Source organism: Betta splendens, chromosome 21 (genome assembly GCF_900634795.4).
Source record: "Betta splendens chromosome 21, fBetSpl5.4, whole genome shotgun sequence".
In the NCBI taxonomy this organism is placed as follows: Eukaryota; Metazoa; Chordata; class Actinopteri; order Anabantiformes; family Osphronemidae; genus Betta; species Betta splendens.
Window position 1 is genome coordinate 1,469,165 of NC_040899.1, and position 27,954 is coordinate 1,497,118.

The 27,954-nt window shown below is 48.2% G+C and overlaps 1 protein-coding gene across 5 annotated transcripts; it reads left to right on the top strand.

The window, feature by feature from the left end:
• Positions 1-281: 281 nt before the first annotated feature.
• On the top strand, positions 282-27,586 carry vwa8 (von Willebrand factor A domain containing 8). Of its 5 annotated transcripts, none has more exons than XM_029137151.3 (45): positions 282-676; positions 1,192-1,269; positions 1,348-1,478; positions 1,602-1,712; positions 4,759-4,926; positions 5,120-5,284; positions 5,394-5,443; positions 5,521-5,629; positions 5,738-5,842; positions 5,914-6,042; positions 6,589-6,723; positions 6,870-6,947; positions 8,471-8,631; positions 8,727-8,840; positions 10,054-10,231; positions 10,785-10,862; positions 10,944-11,059; positions 11,129-11,229; positions 11,799-11,905; positions 12,286-12,357; positions 12,719-12,795; positions 14,331-14,406; positions 14,813-14,948; positions 15,088-15,207; positions 15,313-15,518; positions 16,531-16,682; positions 17,785-17,893; positions 17,973-18,111; positions 18,225-18,412; positions 19,202-19,321; positions 19,492-19,556; positions 19,637-19,762; positions 19,838-19,929; positions 20,015-20,166; positions 20,240-20,444; positions 20,523-20,604; positions 20,769-20,973; positions 23,019-23,127; positions 23,216-23,372; positions 24,387-24,495; positions 25,353-25,478; positions 25,798-25,956; positions 26,294-26,392; positions 26,464-26,702; positions 26,962-27,586. In XM_029137151.3, the coding sequence occupies exons 1-45, from the start codon at positions 538-540 to the stop codon at positions 27,068-27,070; spliced, it is 5,682 nt and encodes a 1,893-aa protein (XP_028992984.1). In that variant the 5' UTR covers positions 282-537; the 3' UTR covers positions 27,071-27,586. The 5 variants fall into 5 exon arrangements, 2 of the variants coding, with proteins under 2 accessions (XP_028992984.1, XP_028992985.1); XM_029137152.2 differs by having other exon boundaries at positions 533-731; XR_003784205.3 differs by lacking the exons at positions 26,294-26,392; positions 26,464-26,702; positions 26,962-27,586 and having other exon boundaries at positions 25,330-25,478; positions 25,798-25,937.
• The last annotated feature ends 368 nt before the right edge of the window (positions 27,587-27,954 follow it).

Here is a 27,954-nt window from a genome sequence, read left to right on the forward strand (position 1 = left end):
GTTTCTCTCGTTGTGTATTTTCTAATGTTGTACACTAAGACGCATTCCGTTGTTACACAATAGGCCATAGTATTGTGAAACCACAAGTAAATTGATTTGGGGGATTGATTTGTGTTTCTGCTCTGAATCATGTACAGTAAAAGTATTGTAGAAAGAAAGAGCTCATCACTTAAAGTGAAAACGGTCATTACTTTACATCGTTAATCCCACTTTGCATCGTTGTCTACCGGATGCAAACGCATTTTAGGAGATTTATTTCATTGTGTATTAGGAGGTTTTTCGTCTTACTAAACCAATTACTGCCGCTTTAGGAAATATTAATTATGTGTCGGAACGTTAGAACGCGTGTCACAGTTCACCGCGGAGGAATTTAGTTCCGGACCATTTTGTTTCGTTTATTATTATCCGACTCCTGCAAACATTGACCTGACATATTGTGCAATGCCAATGAGGGCAGTCAGGACTTAGGTTTATGAGAATCGTGAGACATTTATTTCGTACTATGGTTCGTTTGCTAAGAGAATACTGTAGTTAGTGATGCACCCTCAGATGTTCTGTGGCGGCGCAGCAGCGGCCGTCGCTGCCAGGAGAGTGCGGAACATTTTGGGTTCTGTCCTGGGGAGAGACGCGTGGATATGGAGAACACATGAGGTCAGACTGGTCAGCACATCCTCGGGTAAGCATGTAGACACCTATCTGGCAGCACAGAAGAGAAAGGCCACTTTCACCAGGTGAAACCGCTGAGACGTCGTTTTGAAAGAGAGTATTGTGTTGTATTGTGTGTAGCAACTAGCTAACGCGACAGCTCTTCCAATTAATTAGCTTTTATGAGCATAACTATTATTTTTCTCATGGGCATGTGAACACTAAGATGTGCACGTAATACATTTAAAATTTAAATTAAATTTAAAATTGAATATGATGTGTTTCTGGAAACATCTAAATTAATGTCAAGTTAGGAAAGTAGGTCAAAGGTTAAGGTGATTTTACTTATTAGGTCCAGTTTGTACCTAAATATACACAAACTAATTATTATTAGATGCAAAACGTATGAATCCGGATTAGTTATCTAGATAATAGTATGTATGTTGGTTTGGCATGTTTTAAAATTTGGTATGTTGTGACAGATTATAATAATGTAATAAACATCTAATTCAGGTATTGTAAAATCCATGGTCTGTGGTTTTGCAGGTGACACAGTGAAGATTGGCGAGATCTCTTACAAGATAAACCCCCCCCAGAATCCAGAACTTGTTCCTGTTAAACACAGTATGTTTTTTATCATGCATTATCTGTACTACATATAAAAAACAGCAGATTCAACATTATTTTGTTTGCTTCTTCTAGTTTCAGGCTCTTTCTCTCAAACTGTGGCTCAGCACTTACGATGGATTATGCAGAAAGATCTTTTGGGCCAGGACGTCTTCCTTATTGGTCCCCCGGGGCCCTTGAGACGATCCATAGCTATGCAGTACCTTGTGAGTACACATATGGCCTACAGAAAGAGCAGATATAACTGTGACAGTATTGTTTGTCTCTTGTTTTATAAGTCAGTGTCCAGATATAAAACTGTTCACTTGTTTTTCCTTCTTGCTGAGCAGGAGTTGACCAGACGGGAGGTGGAGTATGTGGCCTTGTCCAGAGACACCACTGAGACTGATCTGAAACAGAGGAGGGAGATCCGCTCAGGAACTGCCTTCTACATTGACCAGGTAGATCCATAGGTTCAGCTAATGCTTTTCTTTAAGAATTGACTACAATACAAGGTTTTTAAATTTATTAAAATTTATCAGTATTACTGTATTACTCCAGGTGTCTGAAATCCCTATTGACATTTAAAGTTGCAATTTCAGTTTATGGTGCTTTTCTTTTTGTGGAACTAAAGTCCAGGAACATTCCATAGATTTCCTTCAGGAAAACCTGTGACTTGCATTTTCAGACAGAGAAAAAAGCCAGTATGTCAATAATCTCTACTTCCTCTTGTAGAAAATCAGGTAGAGGCAATAATAGATTCCTCAATCAAAATATTCCCGGTGCCCAGAATCATTGGTGTGGTAATAGCAGGCTTTTGATTCTTAAATTATACTATTTTGTCTGATCATGACATGTCACTTCTGGGGTGTGGATGGCTCATTAAACTGGAGGGGTGTCAATTTAAGGTTTCAAATTGTGTGTATTTTACTGTGGAGGAAACACAAACACAAGGACACGTGAAGTAGCACCACAGCAGCTCTCCGTTCTGTTCCCTTTGAACCATGGTTTGATCGATCAAGCTCCTTGGAAGTGTACGCCCTCACGCTCTGTTGACTTTGCAGTCGCGTAACCATGGAGACGAGCTGTTCCTCATTATCCAGACTGGTTTCTCTGAGGACGACTTTCTGTTCTTCATTTATCTCCATTCAATCTTCTGTGGGTACAGAAAAACCCTTATGAAAAAAATTCCAAATCCACAAAAGCCTGATCATTAAATCGCATCACTGACATATGATGATGAACTGATAATAACATTCAATTGTGCCATTATCCACATGGTTTCATCTGTGTAAAAATAAATGTGTTGCACAACCGTTCAAATATTAGCTCCATGGAAACAGGGAGTTTCTCTTGTTTTAGTCTCATTTATTGTGAAAATGTATAACTGGAAAACTATTTTGAGTTTCCTACAAGTAAACAAGTGGAAGAAACAGTGAAGAAGTGATTTAAGGACAAATGAGAAGAGTATGTAGATAACAGATGACCATTATCAAAACAACCTACTAACAAAGACTATGTAGTTAAAGCACATCATTATTGTGTATACCTGCTGTTGCCCGTCTCCTGAACACAGGCCGGCTCCTCCGTTGTGTTATAGTGACAAACTTTGGATGTGAGGCCTTTTAACTTTATTTCTATGCATGTGTTAATATTTTTCTCTCTAAACTAAATGGATAATGTGTTCTTTATATGTGTACCTTCGTTACATTGCATGAGGAGGACTTAGTTTTTGTTTTGTTTGGTCGCTCTCTGGAGGCGACATAACAAATGTAGAGCAACATGCAGATGGTTTCAGGTGTCACGCACAGCAGCAGGTGACAAAATGAATAGTGTAGAGTTGATAAGCGTGCCACTAAACAAACATGACAACAATAGTGACTGCTGCAGAAAGCAGGCCTTTAGTTGACACAGATAACACGGTGGTGTTCTCTAACGTCCAGCCCGCTGTACTTCTAGTGCGACCTTCCTTAGCTGCAGCTCTGCTTCCCTCTGTGCAGGGGACTCTGACTTCACATTTGAGGCTGAAATCCTCTGAGGGGCTTAAATGTTTTCAGTCTGAACCTACACTCATACACTTTCAGCTTCTTGCATCAGGGGAAGCTGGCCAGCAACTCTAATTCCCTGTGGCTCACTCACCTCCCACTTTCTCATCACGACAGAAACAGGTGTCTGTTGTTTCCATGGAAACGGCTCATGAATAGCTACAGCTTTACTGGTGGTACTAATAGGTGTGAGGAGATTGCCTATTTTTGCCCACTTCCCAGGGAGCCTTTTGCTGTACGGGGTGGAGTGTGTGTGTATGTGTTGGATGTATTAATATGTCCCTATTACTGAATGTAAGACACGGGAGGCGCGTGAGTGAGTAAGGAAGCTGGTTCTCATTGAGAGGAGTTTGCCGTGTGTGTGTATCTGGAACGAGTATTCCTCAGGGCTCCGTGCTGATTTGAAGCCCTACATTCAGTCACTGTGCTTCCTCATTCTCTGCCCCTCTTCTTTATCTTCTCCACTTCTTCCTTCTTTGTACATTTTTCCCTTCATCTTGGTTGGATGGAGTTGCATGGATTGAATGGATTGTTGACATGGTCACTGATGTAGGGCAGTTTACACCACACCCACACAGTGAATAATATCCACCACCACTGAAGCTGAACACACAGCAAACCTGAAGTAATGTCATTAATTCCCTCAAAAGCTGTTTGCAACACAGTATATTTAGCCCACTTCAAATGCATGACCAAACCAAGGGAAATCCTCAGGTTCTTTCGACATTTTTTTTTAAATTTGTAAAGGTGAGTAATTTATTTCCTTATTCACACTTGGACATACTAGAGCAACAAGCGTGAAAGCCGGTAAGACCAGTAGACCTGATGAAAAGCTCAATAACTTCTTGCACAGTTGTTCCCTCATGGAACACGAGGCCTGGTCGTGCATCTCCATCTCTCCTCACTTATGTTTCTAACAATTATCTGATTACAGCGTTGGTGCTGAAAATGGCTCAAGACTTAAATATAGAGCATCTGGTCCTCACTCTGTTTTATGGCTCTGCTTCCCGCTCAACCTTCCACATATTTACATGTTAACCTAATTACACATCCGTGCTCTCTGCGGTCCACCCAGACAGCTGAAGTTTCCTGCCTCTTGACGTCAAACATGCTTTTAGATTTGCTGAAGCGCACACGCACACACACAGTTAGTATAACCAAGTTTGATTCCACTTTTAGCGGTAGAAAATAGACCTTCCTAAAACAGCTGAGGCTGTTCTGAACTTAGTAAGCTGAGGACATCCTCAGGAAAGGCTTCATGACGGGCTCATATTGTCACCAGCGTGTTGGGCGGTGAAACTTGCTCCATGTTGACCTTGACACAGGGTCAGAGGTTGTGCTGCTGGTTTCAGTGGGTTAGGCTTTAAAGTTGGCCGCATTATGATGCCAACATCTTCTCTGTGTCTCTTATCACAGTATTGATTGTGTTCACTGCTTAATCTCCTGAAATGTTTGTCTGTAGTGCGCTGTGAGGGCAGCAACACAAGGTCGAGTCCTGGTCCTGGAGGGCCTGGAGAAGGCAGAGAGGAACGTTCTGCCCGTCCTGAACAACCTGCTGGAGAACAGAGAGATGCAGCTGGAGGACGGACGCTTCCTGATGTCGGCTGAGCGTTACGACAAGCTGCTGCAGGTCAGACACACAGAATGAATGAATGAGGGACCGTTTACGCGTAGGGAAAGGGCTGTAGTTAATTTGATTTTATCTTCACACTTATTGTGAACCCTTGGTGACATTCAGAGTCTGGGCTGTGTTCCCGCAGACATTTGCATTAAAATAGCTTGTATCAGAAAGGAGCTGTGTGTGACTCTCTGTGGTGTTGCAGGAACACTCCAAAGAGGAGCTGGACAGCTGGAAGATTGTCCGCGTAAGCGAGGACTTTCGGGTCATTGCACTGGGTCTTCCTGTTCCTAAGTACAAGGGCAACCCGCTGGATCCTCCCCTACGCTCTCGTTTCCAGGCACGAGACATCTATTACCTCCCCTTCAAGGTCAGCCCAGAGATTCACACATGCGGTGTCCAAGACCAAATATGTCCAATAACTGGACTTCTAGCCACTTGTCTGTTCTGTTCTGTTCTGTTCTGTCGTGTTCTCTCAGGACCAGTTGGAGCTGTTGTACAGCGCAGGGCCTAACATTGCAGCAGAAAGGTAAATTAGCGTAAATACTAAAGTCTTGACCTCAGAGTGGCGTCAAGTGAAGTGTTGTGTTGTGTGCCATGTGTCAGGGTGTCCCAGCTGCTGTCATTAGCCACCACACTGTGCTCCCAGGAGTCATCCACCTTGGGTCTTCCTGACTTCCCTGTGGACAACCTGGTTCCTGCCCTTCATGTGCTGGTTAGAATCCACACACCTTAGATCTGTCTTTCTGATGCTTCCAGATGGAAGAATGGAACAGCCTGAGATTACTCAAAACCGTCTGAGTCTTGTTTTGTGTTGTTCCAGAATGCGTTTCCTATGCTGTCCGCCCAGCAGCTGGTCCAGAGACTTTACCCCTACAGCAGTATCTTGGGCAAAGACGGGTGCCAGGCAGTAGAGGGTGTACTCCGGGTACGTCCAGGAGTCAGGCCTTCTTTAACTGTGCGTGTGTCATGGACTGAGCTTCTTTTCGTCTTTCATAGAGGTTCGAGCTCCTGGATGCTTGTCGTCACCCAGCGCCCAGCACCATCTCAACTGTGTCAGCGACAAAGGATCCTGAGGGCTGCGCATATGTCACCATACGGGTCGGCGAGCAGGATGTCACCGTGCAGGTACCAGCGCTGCTGCTTTGCAAGTAAAGCTCTGTCTTCACAAAGTGAATGGATGCTGGAGTTAAGCCCTTGAAATGTGCTTCCTTGGTTTCAGCTCACAGTTAAAGCGTGGCTGCTCTTCTTGTGTTTCCTACCTCTGCTCCTCTGTAGCCTTATAAGTAGAGGAAACTATATGTAGGTTAATAGTAAATATTTACACTGTTTTTACATTTTATCACATTTAATGTTCTCTGCTAAAGTATGAACTGAAACCAGGAATCAGACCAAACATGACAGGCTCCACGCTGCAGACAGGCAGACACACACTGTCGTCTTTACCCGTCTTTATTCCTTCTTTTGTTAGTGAGTGCGTCATTGTGCGGACTTGCTAGGAGCTGAGATTTCCCAGACAATCCAACATCGCTCTGGTTTACTCCTTTGTTTGCTTTTAAATTCTAAGACAAAGTTCTTCATGTCTCATGGTTTATAATGCCGTTGCTGCGAGTGATGCGAGTGGTCACGTGGCTCATGCTAAAGTACTTGGATGTTCTTTCTTGTGTATTACAGGTTCCTGCAGGCACCAAGGAGCCTCAACCACCCCTCACTGGCCCCAGCTTCATCAGCACACCGAGCCACTCCCAGCTCATGGCTGAGATGATGCAGTCACACATGGCTAAGGACATATGTCTGATAGGAGCTAAGGTCGTTACCACACACTGTCACATGATACAAAACATTTATTGTTTAGTATTTAGATATGAACACAAATTGATCAAATCATGTGATCTATGTGTGTGTTCACTTTGTAAATATAATCTCTGGGTTCTTTCTAATGGTTTTGTTTTAAGGGCTGTGGGAAGTCAGTAATTGCCAGAGAGTTTGCAGAGATTCTGGGTTACAGCATAGAGTCCGTCATGCTGTATCAGGTAGGCTGAGCACTGGAATCTTCCTACAAAGCCGTCACACTTTCTGTCTTTGACCATTTATTCACCTTTGGACTAAATCTTGTTTTGTGTTCCATGTGAAGAGTCGTACATGAACTCCAGATGCGCATAATAATGATATAAGTAACACATAGACCTTTGAAAAAGAGCAGTTATACGCAGCCGTAAAGCAGTCAACCTACAGTCGTAACTGTGTCACTGAAGTAATGAATGTCTTTATGCTTGGCAGACAGTCACATAGCTTCTAAACCACATATCAGGCTGGAGGTTTTAACTAATAAGGATGGAGCAGTAGGGTAGAGACCTCCTAAAACAGGATAGGTTTCATGATACAGATGCAAAGATAGATGATGAACATAGTTTTAGCTTGAGGCCTTCATCATCTGAAGCCAGCTACAACACAAAGCAGAACATCTGGCTTTCATTATCTGGACCTCGGAGGATGGGTCCGTCCAGAAACTGACTCCGACTGAAAGCCGTAGCAGAGGAGGCCTCAGCAAATGTAGATGTTAACCTTGTAGGCTCCCCCCCTCGATCCTGTGGCATGTAGTGAGTCGGGTGATGGTGGCAGGAAGCGAGCGAGCTCCAGCCTCGTATTAATGCATCATGCTGCAGCTATTTTTAGACGGGCGGAGGTCAGGGGTGATGCTTGCTGCGGGAATTGTGGAATCCTTCATCAGCCAATTAATCTGGTCAGCTCTGGAAATAGCAGTTTTGGAAAACACGGTGACGTGTAAGGCTGAAGTGGAATATAAATATATTATCATGCTGTATATTCCATTCAATGGCAGAAGTATGCAGCATCACAGAAAGCGCTGCTGAAGGTTTATATGCACAAATTTCCTGGACAGTGAGTAACATCACCACCACGTCCGTGCAGCTCCCTGTGCAGGTTCAGACCATCATAGCTGTTCACTTCACACCCATGTCTGGTTTACAATGGAAAATCGTCGACTATGTCCAACTGAAGGCTTGTTTTGTTAATATGTATATTAATATATATTAATAAAATGTGGCCTTTATGCCACTGGATGCTCATTTCTTTCGGATCCAGGTTTACTAGACAGTTAATTTTTGACTTGCTGCATAGAACTTTTAGAAGGGCAGCCATAAAGATCACTGAACAAATAAGCAGCCCATAAACGAAGCAGCCTAATATATGTCACCAGCAGGCACCATTACCCAGACACTTTGTTTCCTGGTAATACGCCACAGATGGAATCATTCATTAGCTCAGAATGTGGAAGTTGTGCGTCCTGACAGCTGCTTCATGTAGGCATCAGTGGCTCTGGTTGGTTAATTGGACTTCCTCCAAGCTTTTGTTTGTGTTTCCTAACGCTGCTTTCTGCTTTATGTTAGCACCAAATGCTAAATGTTTTCTGGTTAGCTCAATAATCGCTTCCCAGGACACAATGATCCAACCTCTCGTCGTCCCTCCTGATCCTGATGTCTAAAAGTTATACCACTTCCCTCTCACCACCTCTAATCTGTCTGTTCATCCCCAGGACATGACGGCCAGGGACCTACTGCAGCAGAGGTACACGCTCCCTAATGGAGACACCGCATGGAGGCCGTCTCCGCTGGTCACTGCTGCCATCGAGGGCAAGCTGCTGATTCTGGACGGCATACACAGGGTCAACCTAGGAACCTTGGCTGTGCTGTCAAGGTACTGACATGTCCTGTCTGTATTATGTAGCTGCTTTATGCTTTAACACTCAATCAAACACTCCTCAGCTCATGCTGCTGCGCTGTTTGTGGCAGGCTGCTTCATGACAGAGAGTTGGATCTGTATGACGGCACCAGGCTGCTGAGATGGGACAAGTACCAGGCTCTAAAGGAACAGCTGCAGTTCAGTGACCAGCAACTGAAAGAAAAGTACACACACACACACACCCTTTGTACGTCCATGGACGTGAGAACCTCCACTGACATAATGCCTTCCCTAGCCAAAGGATGGACCTCACGTGGACACACACACACACACACACACACACACACACACACACACACACACACACACACACACACACACACACACACACACACAGCGGCTGAAAGTGATGTGTTGACGGGTCAGGAGCATTTTAGGATCAGTCAATCAATCAATCAATCCATTAAAATTATTTATAAAGCACCTTAAAATAAACATAGTTGGCCAAATTTCTGTACACAAACACTGAACAAGATATTTAAAGGAACAGGCATAAAAATATATTAAAAAACATGTGAAATAATAAAAATACAGATAAGAGTAAAGATAAAAAAAACAGTGAAAGCCAACATCTAAACTGGGTTAAAACGCCAAGGAAAAGTAAGTTTTAAGAAAAGATTTAAATGAAGGAGCCAATGAAGTGACCCCAACGTTGGAGCAATATGCTCAAGCTTTTTTGTACCACTTAGAAGCTGGTACAAAAGCCGCATTTTGAACTAGCTGTAGTTGAGTAAGTGACCTCTGGCTAAGACCAACACAACAAGTAGTTTAAGCCAGTTGTGATAAAAGCATTGATTAAATGTCAAAGTGACGCTGTGAAAGAAAAGGTTTTGCTTTGTGCATTTGTGTCAAAGATGGAAACACCACAAATGCAGGAGGCAAAACTGGTGCCTGGTGTGTGAGGACCAAAAAACATGTTTTTGCTATCAAGGTAAGGACACTGTGACAATGTGGGGACACTTGGCAGGTCCCCACCAGTCCCAAAGCTTCTTTGAGGGTCAAGATGTGATTTTAGGTTAGAGGTGAGGTTAGAATTGACTTTTGGTTCGAATTAGAGCAAAGGTTAGACGTCTGCCTTTAGTTGTGATGGTTTGGGTCAGGGGCATTAGGGAAGCATTATGTCAATAGTGGGGCCCCACGTTGATGAGAAACCTGACGTGTGCATGCGTGCGTCCATTTAGGATTATTCGTTCAATAACCAGTTCCTCGTGTACAGAGCATAGACGTTACAAAACACGTGTGTCTGAGAATTACCTGTTTTTTTGGATTAATTGGTTGTAAAATGTGATGCAGTCATTTAAGTCACTAATGGCACGCACGCACGCACGCAGCTACTCCATCAGAGGCTGCTACTATTCCAGACTGTTTGTGTTTCAGGTCAATCGTCCCCATCCACCCTTCGTTCCGGGTGCTGGCCCTGGCAGAGCCACCTGTTGTAGGTGGAAGCAGCAGCAGAGGTCAGCAGTGGCTGGGTCCAGAGCTGCTCACTATGTTCCTCTACCACAGAGTGGCCCTGCTGTCCAAATCAGAGGAGATGGACCTGATACAGGGACTGGTAAGATGCAGGACATCTCCTGTCCAGACTGTCCAACAGCTTAAATCGCGTTTGGTGCTTCTCCAACATCTGTAGATGAAGAAATCACATCACCGAAATAGTGACATTCACCAGCCTGAGCACAGAAACTCACCTCCTAATGGCAGAGCTGGTGCTTTAGCTTTGTATTATAGAAGCTACTGGAAACCTAATGTTCCATCTCCACAGTAGCTGTGTGTTTATTCTCTGCTCCACCTATAATTTGTGTAATTGTATTGTTTGTACACGTCATGAAAGCGCTAGAGATGAAACACTTTGATGTATTGAGGCTATTACATACAAATTAAAGCTGTTTTCAAATTATTCCAAGTGAGGAAGACTAATGATGTTTATATGCTGCGCTCTTCAGCCAGGACGAAACCAACGCATCGGTAAACAAGGTTTATTGCAGGATGCAGCGGCCCATTCTTGGCCTTTGAGTTTTTCCAAATAAACTCTGACTTGGCAGTGAGACAGGGAGGAGTGAGTTAATCAGCCCCTTTGTCATGCTTTCCACTTTCTTTCACGTCGTCAGAGTCCTAATGTTCCAAAGGAAGCCGCAGAGCAGCTGCTGCACCTCACACACAGCCTCCGCGGGACAAACGACCCCACAGTGAGTGCGTTTGCAGCCACTCGTGCCAGTCGCTCACCGAGTGTGACCCGGCTCATTCACGGGTGCATGTTGTGCCTTCAGGCGCAGTCTCTGGCCTCGTCTCTCTCCACCAGGCAGCTGCTGAGGATCTGTCGCCGCCTCTCTCAGTACCCTGAGGAGAGCGTCACTCACGCTGTCAACAAGGCCTGTCTCTCTAGGTGCGTGTGGGCTGTGTTCTAAATTATTCTGCCATCGATAGACGTTTATATGTGTGCGTACGTGTGCAGGTTCCTCCCCAGTCTGGCTCGTGCGTCTCTTGAAAAAAGCCTCATCAGCTGTTCCATTCAGCGCGAACCAGATGCTGCAGAGCATCCATCTGATGTCAGCTGTAAGTCTCACTGCTCAGTGTGAGTAAAGATCAGGACTGATCAGTTACAGTAGCTTTGACTTTGACCTCGACCCATTTCTGGGCCTGATGTGACTGTTCGCTCTAAGATAACAGTTGAGTTCTAAATAAATGTTTCCTGCAAATCTGAGACACAATGATCAAATGATTTGAGTGAGCAGTGGTTAGCATTTTAACTGGTCCAATCCTTCCTTCCCTGTTGTTCATCAAACATCTCAATCATTCATTCTTCTGCAGACTTCTGTTTTGTTTGTGCACTTGAGGAATAGCCAGCCTGACCCCGTAGAGACTTAGCTTCTAGAAGGGTTGTTGACAGGTAGTTTCTGTTGATAAACATCAAAGCAGCACGTCTACTACCACTATGAAGCTGGAAGTAGCTTTTGAACATCATAATGCACCTGAAGCATACATATTACAGTCACATATCATTTAGTGTCTGAAAGTGAAAGAAGCAAGCAGAGAACTGTTGGACGGCAGCAGAAGCAGTAGCTGCTGCTGAGCGCAGGGGGGCGTTCGATTCGTCCTCTGACCGCCTCACCTTTACGTCCCAGGTGCAGTGGAGGACGGTGTTCTGACCATTGGAAACGTGTCCACTCTCGTCTACAGCTCCGGTGTGAAAATGAAGGTTCCTGACGTGCTCTTCTATGATAATCCCCAGGTTAGAACACGCCAGCACCGGAATGTAGGGATCAAAGCAATAAAGAACAAGCTGTGATTGTATTTCCTTCATTCACACACTATCAATAAGTATGTTATACTTGAAGATGTGTGTCTCACACAGACACTTCATGCGCTGATTGTCCTTTTCATCTACTCAACGTTTTCTAGTCTAATCCCGTCCTGCTGGTCCGGTGTAACAACTAAGGACACTCCCTCGGCAGCAGTGACGATGCTCTGACCCACATTCTTCCTTCTCTCCGTCCTCATTTTTCTCTCTGTGCATGTATTACAGACAGAAATTAGGAAACAAGGTGGTGAAATAGGTTGAGAGCAGAGGTCACAGTACTTTATTTAGTCATGTCTCCAACTTTGCTGCAGCACCTGATGGTGATGAAGGACATGTTGAAAGACTTCCTGCTGGGAGAGCACCTGCTTTTAGTGGGCAACCAGGTAAGTGACATGTCATTACATCCTGCTGTGATCACCACAGTCTCAGGGGCCTCTGTCCACGGATGTCCAATTAAGCCCACTGTCTGTTGAAGTAAAGTAGCTGCTACAGGGACACAGCCTGGAGGTAGAAGGAGGACGTGAGGCCGCACGCGCTGCAGCGGCCGCAGGGGGCGGCTTGTGTGCATGTGTCTGCATTAATCTGGGTGCATGAGCATGCGAGGTAGAAGCTTTTTGCATTGAGTGTGTGGCCATGCATGAAGCTGACTGAGAACAGCAGCAGATACAGGCTGCGGTCAGAGATCTGGAACCCAGATCCATTTCATTCAATGGTTCTGACGTGTGGCTTTGTGTCCCTTCACAGGGTGTGGGCAAAAACAAAATAGTGGACCGGTTCCTGCACCTTCTCAACCGGCCCAGAGAATATCTACAGCTGCACAGGTGAGGAGGTGTCACGTTAGCTTTGAGAAGAGCTGTGGGTAAAACCCGTTAGGAGGAAGTGTTGATTCTTTCTTCGTTTTTTTTATCCACTCAGTACAACATAACAACATACATAAAATAAAAATAAAACAACATAAAATGTTTTTCTGCTGTAAATTTAAACTTTGAGTGTTCACCTATTATGACAGAAGCCTTACAAATAATGAGAACCATTTTGGACAATGACCCAAAAAAGCATGTGAGCCTCTAGGATTATCTGTTGACATGACACGTGCTTCTCCTAGTTGTAAGATTTGTTTCTCTACATTTAGGTAGAAATCTGCAGCCGCTGTGTGGTGTATTTGCTCCTTTAAGTGCTTGTCATTTTCCTGCAGTTGGAACAAAGCAAATCCATGAAGTGTGATTTTCTCCAAGCTGAGGATGTCCAAACCTATTTTAAGTTAATCAGGTCGTCCTTCACCAGAAGAAGAACAGTTTGGAGGAGTTAATTGTGATTCACGCCTCGTTTAAAGACTCAAACAATCAGCCTTGTATTGATGTTGGCTCTGAAAAACCTGGTTGTGAGTCATCGCATGTAGAAATCTGCAGTAGTGTAAAAGAGGAGAGGGTAAATCTAATATAAATATGGACCCAAAGTCTTGTGAAAGTCGTAGCGAACGTGGTTGTGGCCTGGTTAGCGAGTGTAGCTGCTAATATTAGAGCAGAGCAGAGGCACAAGATCTCACGTAGTGGCTTTTGGGAGCCTGTAACTGAAAGTCTACAGAGATGTGGTTCAGAAAAGCAGGAGAGATGCAGTCGGCCAGAAAGGAAAATAGGACAGCTCCTAGGTCGCTCTGTCGAGGAGAGAGGGACCAGAGGGAGACGCTCAGAGACGGAGGCGTGATCACTTTGGACGTCACCTGGGAATGGCTGTGCAGGACTGACTGCACGTTGCTCTTAAAATGACTTGGTCTCAACCATCCACAGACAGTCAGCCAGGAAGACACAGACAGGCAGGCAGGGGGACAGATGGTCAGACAGGTCACCCACTGCATCAGTGGTTTATATAGCAACCTGCTCTGCACAATATTTGTGTAAATCTGTGAACAATCATGTATATTATTACCGGTACAAATCTTATACCCATTACTGTGCAATAACCCTGCAATGACCTCATACTCACTCTAACTGTACTGTACTGCTTTGTACTGTGCCAACACAAACTGTTCTGTACCTGTATTCTCGCTCATCTGTACTGCTGTTGTGAGACGTAATTTCCCCACTGCGGGACTATTAAAGGTTTTCTTATTCTTATTCTTATTCTTACTCTTATGAACAGGCAGACAGGCAGACAGATGGATAGACAGGCAGGTGGACAGACAGATAGGTAGGCAGACAGATGGACAGACAGGCAGGCGGGTGGACAGATGGACAGGCAGGTGAACAGACAGGCAGGTGAACAGACAGGCAGGTGTCCACATACTGTGTACAGGTCAGACACCTGACCAGCAGTAATAGGGTCTGCGTCTGTGTGTTACCGTGTTTCCTTCCCTCAGAGATACGACCGTCCAGACCTTGACCCTGCAGCCGTCAGTCCAGGACGGCATCATCATGTACGAGGACTCCCCTCTGGTTGGTTATCAACACACACTGAACTTTACATGTGGAAGGAAAATAAGCGTCTAGTCAGAGATCTGTGACTCAGTTTCTCATTTGCTTTGTACTGTTTTGCTCTTTTTGTGATGAAGTCGTTTTTCCAGCATTACATTCGATTGTGGGAGATAGTGCGCATGGATCATGTGTAGTTTTTTTAAGGAGCTCTCAGCTACTGTACAGTAGTTGTCCTCTTTCCAGTAACATTTTTTAGTAAGAGACACAAAACCCAAAGGACTAAATCTGGGCTGCTATGAAAATTATACTTAGCCCTGTCACATGATCCACACTGCCCCACAAAGAAACAAAGTCCAGTCTGCACTCAAAGGCCCAAAGAGGATGAGGTCACAATCAGTCGCACGGTCTGTGACTCTGTGCTTTGCAGGTAAAGGCAGTGAAGCTGGGTCACATTTTAGTGATCGACGAGGCAGATAAAGCTCCCACCAACGTCACCTGCATCCTGAAAACCCTGGTGGAGAGCGGAGAGATGATCCTGGCCGATGGACGCAGAATCATCTCAGGTACGTTCACATGACATCCATCCATGTGCCCAGACACCAGGAGAATCCCAGTCACGTCCTCCTGGATGACAGACGTAGCGCTGGGGAGCGTTGTTCTGGCCTTCTGATGTAGTTCACTGTGACTGGCTCTTCTCCATAGACCCCCGTGAAGCTGAGGGGAGGCCAAACACCATAGTCATGCACCCGGACTTCAGGATGCTCGTCCTGGCCAACCGGCCTGGCTTTCCCTTCCTGGGAAATGACTTTTTTGGAGCTCTAGGTACAAACACACAATGTTCTTCATTTTGAGTTTAGTAGGAAGTGAGACACACAGAGCTAAGAGCAAAGCTACAGGAAAGGATGACAACACACTGGCTGTGCACAGGTGACATCTTTAGCTGCCATGCCGTGGACAATCCGAAGCCCCAGGCAGAGCTGGCCATGCTCAAACAGTACGGACCCGACGTTCCTGACGCCACCCTGCAGAAGCTGGTGGCTGCTTTCGGAGAGCTGAGGTCCATGGCCGACCAGGGCACCATTACCTACCCCTATTCAACACGCGAGGTGGTCAACATTGTCAAACACCTGCAGGTAGGTGTCAGGGTCTGTGCTTCCAAAGGCGTTCAGTGAGTGTGAGAACAAGCACGTCGTCATTACCATAGAGCTGAAAGCAATTATGGTCGTGTTCCATTTCCATGATCTGTGAAAGACTGTGATCATCAAAGCAGCATGTTTCATGTCATTCTAGGACAGTGGAGATATTTAGTGGCTTCATAGCTGGAGTAAAGTGCAGCTTCTTCAGAGGAGCAGCTCTACCTTTCCTCCCGTCATCTGTGCACAGCAGCATTAGGACACAGTTATTGGCTGCATGAGAGCTGCTCTGTTCCCGTTTCATTGTGTTCTTTACAAATATGCTCAGTATTTATCGCAAAGAGTAATAAAAAACATCGAAGAGTCGGTACGTGGATCTGATTAGCCCAGGCTGCTGTGGATCGATACCTCAGCACAAACCGTTATGTGTGATTTCCCTCCTGACTCACCAGCGGCATCTTTAGTTAACACCACTATAGGATAATTTAGTCAGAGTCCTAATAGCTTCTTTCAAGGCTTGTCAAGGCTCTAATTACTGCTTCACATTTGGTCATAATTGCATCTTTGTGGTAACTGTCGACCCAAATCAATGCAAAACAGTGTTTGACGCAAACTGTGTTTAAGTTGGAACCAGTTGGGCAGAGGCTGATCTAATTATCGGAGCCGTTCATGGCCCTAATGCTACCAAGGCTGTGTTGTTTTTAATAAACCTGGTGTTACTGTGGTGTGAAGAAATTTTGCTGCTCACTCAATACAAACGAGCACCTTGACTGCCAAACATCATTAATCAGTGTTTTTGGTTCTGAAACCTGGTAAATCTTCTTATTCAATCTGTTTAACGTTACAAAAACTGCAATAAGAAATACCTGACAGCGGCTTTGAGGGATTAGCTGCCTTCCTGACGGAGGGCATCTTATTCCAGGCTCACTATTGATCCGTCCTGAGGAATTCAAATCATATTGTTTTTTTCTTTCTCTCCTCCATCATCATTTCTTTCATTCCTTTCCAACAGAAGTTCCCCAGCGAGGGTTTGGCCAACGTGGTGCGAAACGTTTTCGACTTTGACTCGTACAACAAAGACATGAGGGAGGTGCTGATGGAAGCGCTCCACAGACACGGTATTCCCATCGGAGCTAAGCCCAGCTCCGTTAACCTGGCTAAGGAGTAAGCATCCGGAGTTCCAGCTGCTCCACACGTGACCGCACACGACTAACACACATCACTCCAATAGACAATCCGGATGATGATGATGTCTCTGTCGGCACCACTGAAGCTGCTTTGTTCAGAGTTTTTGTTCTGCTAACAGATGACAGAACGCCCGTGAGCCTCCGTATTATAAGCTGGTGAGGTGGAATCAGGCTAAGAGCTGGAGAGAAGTAGTAGCTGTTACTGTGTAACGTGGTTGTTACTGTTGCCAAGCTGTGAAGTACGTGCATTGAAGGTTTTGGTCCTCTGAAGGTTCCACCCCTGTTCTGCTGAAGTGTTAGTGTGGCTGGTTGATGGTTCCACCTCCTCTGGTGGTTTTAGCAGTAGATGTCCTGCTGATGTTGTCTTTGACCAGTGGCTGGTTCACCGTCTGCTTCTGTTCAGCTCACACGATCATATTCCAGCCTCCAGTGTGTGCAGCTTTGTGATGTAAATAAAGGAAGACATTTGTTTCTTCTGTCTCCTGTGGTTTTATTTTCGCCTTTATATATTCAGTTTCATAAACCTCTCAAGTCAAAACACGGAGCCAGAAAGAAACAAGTCTTTTCCTTTAACAGCGACGTGATGAGTTGAACCCATCACTCACTGGCACGTCTGTATCTTTTGTGATTTGTGGTTTAAAATCTACATTGAACAGTTTAAGTTGCTGTAGCTGTTTTACACACAGTAGTACATCCCTTAAAGTCTGGACACAAACCAAGGGACAGTTTATTTAAGTGGCCTTCCATTCATAGAAACACGTGCCTTCTTTCCACCTCCTAAGCCTTTGTGTTGTGTGGTCGTCTTTAACCTTTGCCACCTGCAGCCAGTAAGACTGTGGTGCATCCAGCTATGATTCATGGGAAGGCCAGTCAAAAACAGTCCCGACACAAGGCAAACAATCGCACCCGTCTCAGTGTTCATGTCGAGGGTGACTGCAAAAACCACGGGTTTCTAAATGAATTTTGGAAGAATGGCAGCATGTGCTTTCACAGATAAAAACAAACCCATTCCTGTCTTGTACATTTACAGCTTCCCAGGAAGATCAGGCTCTTGTCACCATGTGGCTTTTACTCTTCAGGTTGCCTCTGCCAGAAGTTAAGATGACGGGATACTGGACGACCAACCAGGGAGGCAACGCTCGCCGCAAGCTGCTCTGTCCCACGGAGACGCGACCCATAGACGTGAAGGTGAACTCCGTCTTCCTCACAGGACCATAGGCTCCGGAACCGGATGGAAATAGAGTGGGTGCATGTGTGTTGTTTCCAGGGCCCCGTGTTCCTGCGTGTTCAGAGTTACCCCTGCAGCCGACAGGAGAGCAGGGCTTTGAGTTTCAGCGAGGAGAAAGCTCACTGGCAGATTCCCATGAACGAGGTCAACATCATCTGTGACGTCACCACCAAAGATGGTATTCACACACACACACACACACATTCTCTGGCCTCAGGTCTCAGATCTTCGAGGTTAGAGGTTTACACACGGAGCAGACGTCTTACTGCCCACATTCCCTTCCACCTGCAGACCTGCTGTATGTGTCCACGTGTAACCCGGTCTGCCTGTACTCCATGAAGGAGAACGGAGACGCAGTCCAGTGCGTGGAGCTCTACGACGTCTTCCCCAGGACCATCAGTGGCGTCTGGCAGCCTTTGGTCACTGTCGCTCCCCTGGGGAGTCCTCTAGACGGACAGCTGGTGCTGCACGAGGAGCAGGTCTGAACACACACATCTGTCGACCCGACGCTCGCACAACAATGAAAACCGCAGATTCCTGACTGGGTTAAAATAGCTGTGCCTTAAAATGGACAGTGGTTAGTGGTTGTTTTGCTGCTGGATCCCTCGAGGGACGGCCTGTGACAGCACCACGTAAGACTAGAACAATGCACGTTAGCTATTTGTCCAAGCTGCACACTAGTTCTAAAAATACTGCTGGGATGGATTGTGTTACATCTGTCTGAAAACCAAGAGGTCCAGACAGTTGGAGTTCACCCACTGGTCGCTGGCCTTGCAGGGAATCAGGGAAGCCTCTGTCCGTGTGATACCAACCTGGTTAATGAACACATGGGCAGTCAGAGCACACTAAGCCACACACGCTGATGGAAGACTCACACACTGGATCAGAATCAGGAAATGGGCTTTGGCGTCTCTGAATAGCTCAGCACAGAACAGTACAGTGTTTGTCAGGAATAGCAGTGCATAAGGAAACCATTAATTTGCAGCGGGGTCCGGGCCAGCTCCCCCGTGGCTCCTTCTCATAAAAGCCATTTGAAGATGGAGCCTAGTGCGTCACCAACAGTGGCCCTGTGCACAGGTCACCCAATACACAATGACGCATCCTACTGAGATGCACACATGCAAAATAAGTGGGAAGCGAGTCTGTGTAACGGCAGAGTGCGCCTGATGTGGACTCACAGGAGCACAGCGCCCTCTTGTGTCCTTCTAACTGTCCAACAGCCACTGGTCCCTATGTTCAACCAGATCTGATGTGTCTGTCTCTGCCAGACTAACACCGTGCTCCATCTGGACCTGGTGACAGGCGCCGTGCGGAGGCTCATACTTTGTGCTGACAGTGACCCGCCCTCGCCCAGAACCTCCAACTGGTGGAGCAGAAATGAGCAACAGGTCAGAGACATCAGTGTCCAGGGATGAAACATGATCCAGGTGGTTTGACCCGGCTACAAGAGGCTGGAACAACGAGCGGGCTGGACGTGATGTCCAGCTGGGGACGTTGATGTCATCGTGTCTAAGCTGCTGTGATGTGATGAACCTAACGTGTTACTCACTGTTTTCAGAAAGGACATAAAATGTGCCGGGATTTCTCCCACAAAAACTGGCTCCTGTTCTATGAGGAGGACGGGTAAGACGCTGCTGCCTGAACTCTCACTGTCCTGCTCAGGCCCTGGTGTCAGTCGCTCGTGTGTTGGCTCGTGTCTGCAGGAATCAGCTGGACGTGCTGGATGTGCTGGAGGGCCGCGTTCACTCCATCTCCCTTCCCATCAAAATGAAGTCTGTGTTCCTGGTGGCAGAGGACCGCTGGCTCCTCCTGGAGAGCAACACCCACAAGTAGGAGATGGAGCAAACCTCAGATCTCTCCTCAGGCTGAAGTCTAGTTTGACAGGAGGGTGCGTCACTATGCAGGAAGTTCCTGTTGACCAAGCCGCTGCACATGTCAGCGGAGGACCCGGAGGTGTGTCAGCTCCACAGCATCAGCGAGGACTGGGTCAGCGCAGGTGATGCACCGATGCCCTGGTATGGCCCACGTTCATGTGGAGCCGTCAACAACAGCAGCTGATGCCTCTGCCTTCTGTCCCACAGCTGAGACGACGCTGCCCCAGACACTGTCGAGTGAACAGCTGCCCAACGAGAACCTCAGCGCTGCTCTGGACCAGAAGATCATTTCACCCAACCGCCTGCTGGTCGATGGCGGCTCCTTCGCTCGCGTGGTTGTCGGCTTCCCAGACCTTATGGTAGGTTCACGGGTTAAACCTCTGACAGGACAGTCACCGTACAGTGTACGCTTTCTTCTCTTTGCTCGTTCAGTCCCCCAACGAGGTGTACAGCTTCCAGAGGCCTGTGGACCTGTCGGCCATGACGAGTGGGGAGAGCGGGGCTCACACCTTCCTCAGAGGGGGACTTCGCTCTAGCAAAGCCAAAAGGGAGAACTGTGTCACTCTGCTGTCAGCCAATCAGGTGGTTCGAGCCCTTCCACCAAACAAGGTGCCTCTGAAAGAGGTTTACCCAAAAGGTCAGAGTTGACATTATACCAGTGCAGGAGCTGGATGCAGCTTCAGTGTGTGAGCCTGGTTTCTTGCTTGTTCCTCAGATGTAACGCCTCCTATGACAGCAGCGTACTTGGAGGTGACCGACCTGAGCTCCAAGAAACTCAAATACATCCCTGTGCCGAGGTAAAGCAACCCATCTTCACGCTCTGGCGCCGGCTGGTGGTCAGGCACAGCATTACACCGGGATCTGTTAACTCCTATGCAGCAGAACATCGAGTGAAGTCATGTGTTTACTGTTCGTGCAAACAGACATAAGTACGTGTGTGTGTGTGTGTGTGTGTTGGCAGGTCACTGACCGTGTCTCCATACACCAACTGGGTGTCTAAAGTGTCTGAATCCGATGTGCTGATAGCTGCCCTCGGTTCTGGAGGTGTGGTCTCGGTGGACATGGGCGGCTGCGTCCGGCTCTGGGAGACGGGCCTGGACACCCTGCAGCGATCGCTGATGGAGTGGAGGAACATGATTGGGACAGAGGATGGCCGACCCATACAGGTGACGTCATCAGTGGTGTTCTGATGATGCTTGTTGTGCGTGTAGCAGCGGTGCCTGTAGTGTCTCCCAGCGCCACCAGGGGGCAGCGCTACTCTAGAAAGCGCTCTATTGGCAGCAAGCTGCTGATTTTCCTTCTAACTGGAACATTTCCAGGCCCATTATTTATGAGGCAGCTGTAGCCGGGTGGGAGCTCATGAATGGATGGGCATTGTGTGATGATGCAATAGGTCTGACCCCTCAGTATGGGTGAGGACGCTAGCGAACTGAGGCTGCATTGTGGAGGTGCCCACGTACTCATGCAGGAAACGCTGCCGTCACAGCGAAGCACACGTTATCTGCACATCTGTGGTTTGAGGCACGTCCAACCTCAGCTGGAAGGAGAAGATGCAGTAAATATCACACTTCATTCGTTCGTGCCTCAGTGTCCTGAGGTGGCACATGGGAATAACCTGCTTTGCTTGTTTATGACCACGCTTGTTCATTCACACACACTCTCTGCACCTGCAACACACAGAACCTCTTTCTGGTCCGGATTCCTGAGCGGCCGGGTCGTTCTTTGAGTCCACTGTAGGTCAGCGCTGCACAGACGCTCCCTGTAGGCGAGGCATGTCATTGGGAGGAGGGAGCAGGACGCCCTTAGTGAGTGGAGGTGCTTCATGGGTTCAGGTGTTGGGCCTGTAGGTTCACTGATAAGGTTATGATATTATTTGTGTTCCTCCATGGGTAGAAGTGTTGTCTTTGGATCTGCTCACCTCCACCCATGCTCCTCCTGCAGCAGGTAACAGTCTCCAGCCACTCGACCTCTCACTCGCTTGTGAAACATGATTGTTTTCACTCTGTCTGTGTCTTGGTCTTCTGCTCTGGTTGGACGCCCACCAGGCTTTTCCCCCTCCCTTAACCCAGTGTGCTTTAGCTTATCAGCTACACTCACATATTCCTTATCTCAGTTCAGATTATCTGTAGCATTCGCACGCAGACGTGTGCCACCCAGTTAACAGACGCGTCCTGTGGGAAGACGTTAATGTTGTAGCTGTTACCAAGAGAACGGCTGCTTCACACTCCAGCATCAAATCTCTCACATGTTCATACACTGTAGGCAAACATTCCTGTACAGACATGTACTTCCACACAGCAGCCTGCACCCAAGTTCAAACAGGGCCACGTATTCAGCTGTGGTCTTGTGCACATGTGTTACTGACACACACACACAAAAAGTCACTTATCATCGTAAGGGGAAATCGAAAATTTCTGAGGCTATTAATTCTACAAGACCGGGCGTGGAGCTTGAAGAACAGGGATAGAGGAGGAAACGGTGACAGAGGCGGGTGAAGCAGAGCCCATGAAGAAGATGAAGCTGCTCCGTTTCTCTGTCTCCAGCTTTTGTATCCTGTTCACCTCTGAGACCAGCGGCAGCAGCAGGAGCAACGTGATGCATTCACAAACTTCAGCCAAACTGGAAAAAACAGATTTCTTCAAGCAGCTGTTTGTTCACTGCACAGCAGAGAAAATGTAAAAGTCAGCTGTGGAGACTGGGGACGAGCTGCTGAGACCAAAACCACCAATGCTGAAGTTGTGCTTTATGTGTGAGTCACTGGATGTAAAATCCCTGATCACGTTATGCAGCGACATCCAGTTTCCCGCATGAACTGCACGAGAAGCGTGCGCTGCCAGATAGTGAACCTGATGCCGTTGCGTGGCTCCTGCATGACGTGTTCCAGTCCAGGAATCTCAGTCACTCAGAGCCCTAAATGAAAAGGCATCAGTCATCACTGGTGTAAAGCGTCGGAACAGGCTCCATTACCAGCATGAAGACTCATTTGGCAGCCGTGTTGTCACCAGCCGCACACGTTTATCTTTACACATCGCAGTGACATGAGTGTGTTAGTAAAAGCAGCCTGTGAGACCTCTTGACACGTCAGCAGGACGACGGCCTGTTTGGCTGCTCCGACCGCTCACGCTGTACCGGTTCATTGCTGCCGCTACAGGCATGAAGTGATTCCTAACGGATCAATCTATGAATCCTTCCGTTTCTCTCCTGTCCTCAGATCACCGTCCAGCGGGACAGCGGCCTGGATGTCACAGCCCCAAAACATGGCAAGATCGACGCCCGCAACGCTCCTCATGTGGGGGGGAACCAGTGGGCGGGAGGCACCGGTGGGTCCCCAGTCCTAAGCTCTGCTCAGCATGTAGCGTTGCATATTCAGCAGCTTTTACCATGCTGCTGCTGGGACCCCGTGTGCAGGTGGCAGAGACACGGCCGGCCTGGGGGGTAAAGGGGGCCCCTACCGCCTGGATGCAGGCCACAGAGTCTACCAGGTGAGCCAGGCTGAGAAGGATGCGGTTCCAGAAGACGTCCGCAGAGCAGCGCGGGAAATGGCCGAGAAGGCTTTCAAAGAGAGGTGGGTGGAACCTGCAGAAGCGGGTCGAGGCTGGGTGCAGTGAAGTGTGTGAGGTGGAGCAGGTGTGTGGAGGGGCATGAACACACACTCAGAGCTCAGCAGCTCCTCTCTCTCCTCCCTGGTTTTCCCCTCTGGCTCCTGTCCCTCCTCCTGTTTTCTCAGGGCTTCACTAAGCCCACGCTGATCTTGTAGCTACATGCTGAGACTGCGCTTTTGAGTGTGTGTCACAGCTCAGTAATGAAAGCCCTGCACAGCTGATTGACTTCATTTCTGTCATATCGCAGGCTGTTTCCATCGGACGTGTGCACATGTCCTCTCGTTTCTTAGCTTTAGGTTGAGCTCAGATCACAGTGACGCCTCCATCTCAAATACATACAAGCAAAGACAGGTTTAAGGTATGAGGCTGGAGACACTGAGCCACACATTGGGCTCAGAGCAGCGTCATCCACTGAATGTACAGCAAATCCAGAGAGAACAGCCAGCAGACACTTCCTGTTCCGCGTCCTGAAGGTGTTTACACGCAGGCGTCTCGCTGGAGCTGCTTGTTTTTGTGGTTGTGGGTCTGTGTCATTCGTTCTCTGTCCTCGTGTCTAAGTCAGGCTTCAGGAATTCGGAGGAAACGGCTTCGGCCACTGGCCAGAGTGTTTGTTCACCACATGCACTCACACGTGTGCACGCCTACAGGAGGAATGTGCGGAGGAAGCTGTGATGCGGTTGAAACTCCCCGGCCGTGATGCGAGTATCATACGTTGCAGCAGCAGCCAAAGGGTTAAATCCTGTTTAACCCACTCTGACCCATCAGAGTGTTTGGACTGTGATACAGTCCGTGCCATGCATGTCCAACGCGGGTTCGGACTCCTACGCAGGCATCTGCAGGGTAGAGCTGCTGCTTCAGGCCTTGGTGCTTGGGAACACTTTGATCTACTCCAAAGCACTGGACACGTGTGCTTCTAGGATGTTGTTGACTCTTTAAATTGTAAAGCTGCTCCGTCTCCGCTTGTGTCCCTGCTTCAGGCTGAAGGAGATCGACATGAGCGAGTACGACGCCGACACGTACCAGCGCTTCTCCAACGCCGTCAGGAGACAAGTTCAGTCGCTTCGCATCATCCTGGACAGTCTGCAGGTCAGATCCAGTCTCGAGGTTTCACAGCTCCAAATGCTGAACACTTCCTGCCAGCGTGCGTTAACGAGGGTTTCGCCAGAGGCTCATGAAGAGTTGAAGCTTCAGACCAACGCGTGTCCAGTGCCAGAACACAAAGGTCATGATGTGAGGAAGGAGGAGGCCGAGGCGCCCAGCAGCCGTCTGATTGGTGGAGGGAATGAAAGAGCAGGGAGTGGCGGCCAGTTATTGTCTCCATGTCATTATTTGGGTTTCCACTTTCCTGCCTTTGTTTGAGCGTCTTAGAGACGTGATTACAGAGCAGCACAGCCAGTCCTGCTCCTTTACTCTGCTCCAGGTGTGAAGTGTGTTTTCCATCCAGGTGTTTCTTCTCTGCTCGTACCAATCCAAGCGACGTCACGCTGTGAAGTCGTGCTATGTTTGATCGAGGACACGCACACGCCGGCCGTGTTTGCATCCGCTCAACTCATTCACTTTCTGCTTCGAAACTCAGCGGTCTGACTGGGCTCAGTTTGAAAGGTGAAAGGCCGTGTTGCCTGGTTTCATAAGAAATCGCCCACAGTCACGTCTGATGGCAGGTTCCCTCAGATCCATGGAATTCCCCTCTTCTATAAACAGCTGCTCTGTCACGGATTAACACCTGGGCCTTTGTCTCAGCTGCAGTATGTTTGTTTTCCCTGCTTCAAACCCTCAGGAAATAAATGAGCTTTTTATTGCAGACAGCCACTCAGTAACATGTAGAAGATGCTAGTGAGCATGATGAGCCCGTGACCTTTGGTGTAAAGTGACCCAGCCGGCCTCCGTCGCTGGGGCTGAGCTCCTCCTGCACTGTCACAGGTCCGTGTGTCTGCGTGTCGCAGGCTAAAGGGAAGGAGCGGCAGTGGCTGAAGAACCAGGCTCTGGGGGAACTGGATGACGCCAAAATCATTGACGGGCTGACAGGAGAGAAGACTGTGTACAAGCGCCGTGGAGAGCTGGACCCAGAGGTGTGTGCAGATGTTTCAGCCACAGCAGCTCCTCCAAACACATAATTCAGGCCTTTATCTGAGCGACGCTACATTCCAGTGGAGTGTGAGGGATTATTATTACACCCTGTGTTTGTGCCCCCCCCCCCCCCCCCCCACAGCCCAGTTATTGTAGTTCTCACACAAACACAACATTTGCTGCCTGTTGTGTGGTTCCATATTTAGCTGCATAGTTTTGGTCTGACGCTCAAGTGATTGCATGGCTTTTGTTGAATTATATTTTGAGTAAGTCACAGCCGAGTGTGTGCTCCTCCTGTGCTTGTTCTGACCCGGCCTGCAGCTGGGCGCCCCTCAGCAGAAGCCCAAGCGGCTCCGGCTGCTGGCCGACGTCTCGGGCAGCATGTACCGCTTCAACGGCGTGGACGGCAGGCTGGAGCGCTCCATGGAGGCTGTGTGCATGGTCATGGAGGCGCTGGAGAGCTACGAGCACAAGTTCAAGGTGGGAACGCTCTCATCTGCGTGTGTGATGATCAGAATCAAACAAACAATCTCAGGAATTAGTGTCCGTAGCTTATTACGAACCCCTGAGCCCATGTTTACATTAGTCCTATTTGAAATGTTTCACCTGAGGCATGTGAGAGTTTCTGACCCAACACCAAGTTCTGAAGCAGCCACAGCGTGTACAGTATATGTGAGCGTGGAGCCTGCAGCCTAATGGAAGCCAGTGCTGATGGACGCGTCACGCCTCCGACGGGGTCACACCTGCGTCTGCAGCGCCAGCGGGGCTCATGTGGCAGCAGCTGGGTTACACTAGTCTCATTGCGTGTTGTCCTCAGTACGACGTCGTTGGCCACTCGGGTGACGGCTTCGACATCGAGCTGGTCAGAGCAGACGACGTCCCCAAAAACGACAAGCAGAGACTCAAAGTGCTGAAGGTACAGGTCCACACTGATGCCACGGCTCTGGCTGAGTCCCTGCAGTCACTCTGCCTCTCTCTCCCCTGCAGACCATGCACGCCCACGCCCAGTTCTGCATGAGCGGCGACCACACGCTGGAGGGGGCGCTCGCCAGCATCCAGCAGCTGTCGCGAGAGGAGGCCGACGAGCACTTCGTGGTGGTGCTGAGCGACGCCAACCTGGAGCGCTACGGAATCCCAGCCGAGCGCTTCGCCCGAGTCCTGACCTCCGACCCGCAGGTCAACGCCTTCGCCATCTTCATCGGTTCCCTAGGCGACCAGGCTGAAAGGTGAGGAGGTGAATGAGAGAGACAAGAAAGACAAGACGCGAAGATCTCGACTCAGGCTCAATGTGGACAAACCACCGATTGAGGAGTGGAATGTATGAGGAAGAAGAGAGAGTGGAGGCCTCATGAATGACAGCTCATTCATTCTCACACACTGAGCGCTTTCAGTCACATGGCAAACGGGCTCTTGTGGCTCCTTTTTATTTTGGGAAACGAATTTGTTGCCTCTGTTTGACCCCAACATCTTCTTTATTTGTTCCAGACTCCAAAAAACCCTTCCAGCGGGGAGATCCTTCGTTGCCATGGACACCAAGCAGATCCCCCAAATCCTGCAGCAGATCTTCACGTCCACGATGCTGTCCAGTGCCTGAGCCTCAGCTTCAGAGCCTCGTACGGGATCAGACACACGTCTTAACCTGTTGCTGTCTTTAATCGTGTTTTCGTCCTACAGCTCCCTGACGCGTGTTCGCACATGTTCCTTCTATTTTGGGCCATGAGCGGCTTCGCTTGCAGGGAAGGGTCACCGGCTTGAAACCCTACGCTGACTTCCTGCCCAGTTTGTGAACGTGTGGGAGGAGGTGGTTCTCCTTCCTCATTCTTCACTACGCGTGTGGATTTGGACTCGGCGCTGCCCGGTTCTGCATCCAGCTGTGCAGTGGGACACTGATGATTAATCCCCAGCTCCGAGGCCTGGAGGGCAGGAGGCGGCCTGTGGCCTCCTGAGCCTGCTCTGACCTCCCGCTGCTCATTAGTCCTTAACTTATTTGTGTCTGTAGGTGATTTTCTCTTTATTACAATCATAGTGTTTCATTGACACTAACTGTTAAAACATGTAGAGTACAACCATGTAATAAACGGCGTCACCGTGGCGACGACGGAGTCAATCATTCCTGTGTCGTCGCTGCTTTGTTCCACAGGTGAAGCTGTTGGAGCAGAACCGTCCTCTGACTCCAGCTTGGTCCAGTTTGCTCTGTGATGACTTTAGTTGTACAAACACACCTGGTCACGTCCCAGTCTAGACGTGTGGAAGGAGTCAGCGCCTTGTTGCTTCAGTTCCATTCTGTGAGTCACTGGGTTTGGTGACTGTAATGTTTTGATGGTTTTGGGGTCAGCGCATTGATCTGCAGAGCAGGAGAAATGGAGCGGACGCTGCAGCAGCGCTGCCTCTGTGTGTCGCTAATTATCCGTGGCTTCATGAGGTTAGTGTGTTAGCGTTAGCCTGGAGCGGTGTCAGTGAGACGATCCGTCCAGATCC

Excerpts from the sequence above, each read along its gene's own strand:
- vwa8 (XM_029137151.3), top strand. The coding sequence starts at position 538 with ATGCACCCTCAGATGTTCTGTGGCGGCGCAGCAGCGGCCGTCGCTGCC. Across the intron at positions 1,713-4,758 it reads CTGCCTTCTACATTGACCAG|TGCGCTGTGAGGGCAGCAAC; the intron begins GTAGATCCATAG and ends GTTTGTCTGTAG. Across the intron at positions 11,060-11,128 it reads AACAAGGCCTGTCTCTCTAG|GTTCCTCCCCAGTCTGGCTC; the intron begins GTGCGTGTGGGC and ends GTACGTGTGCAG.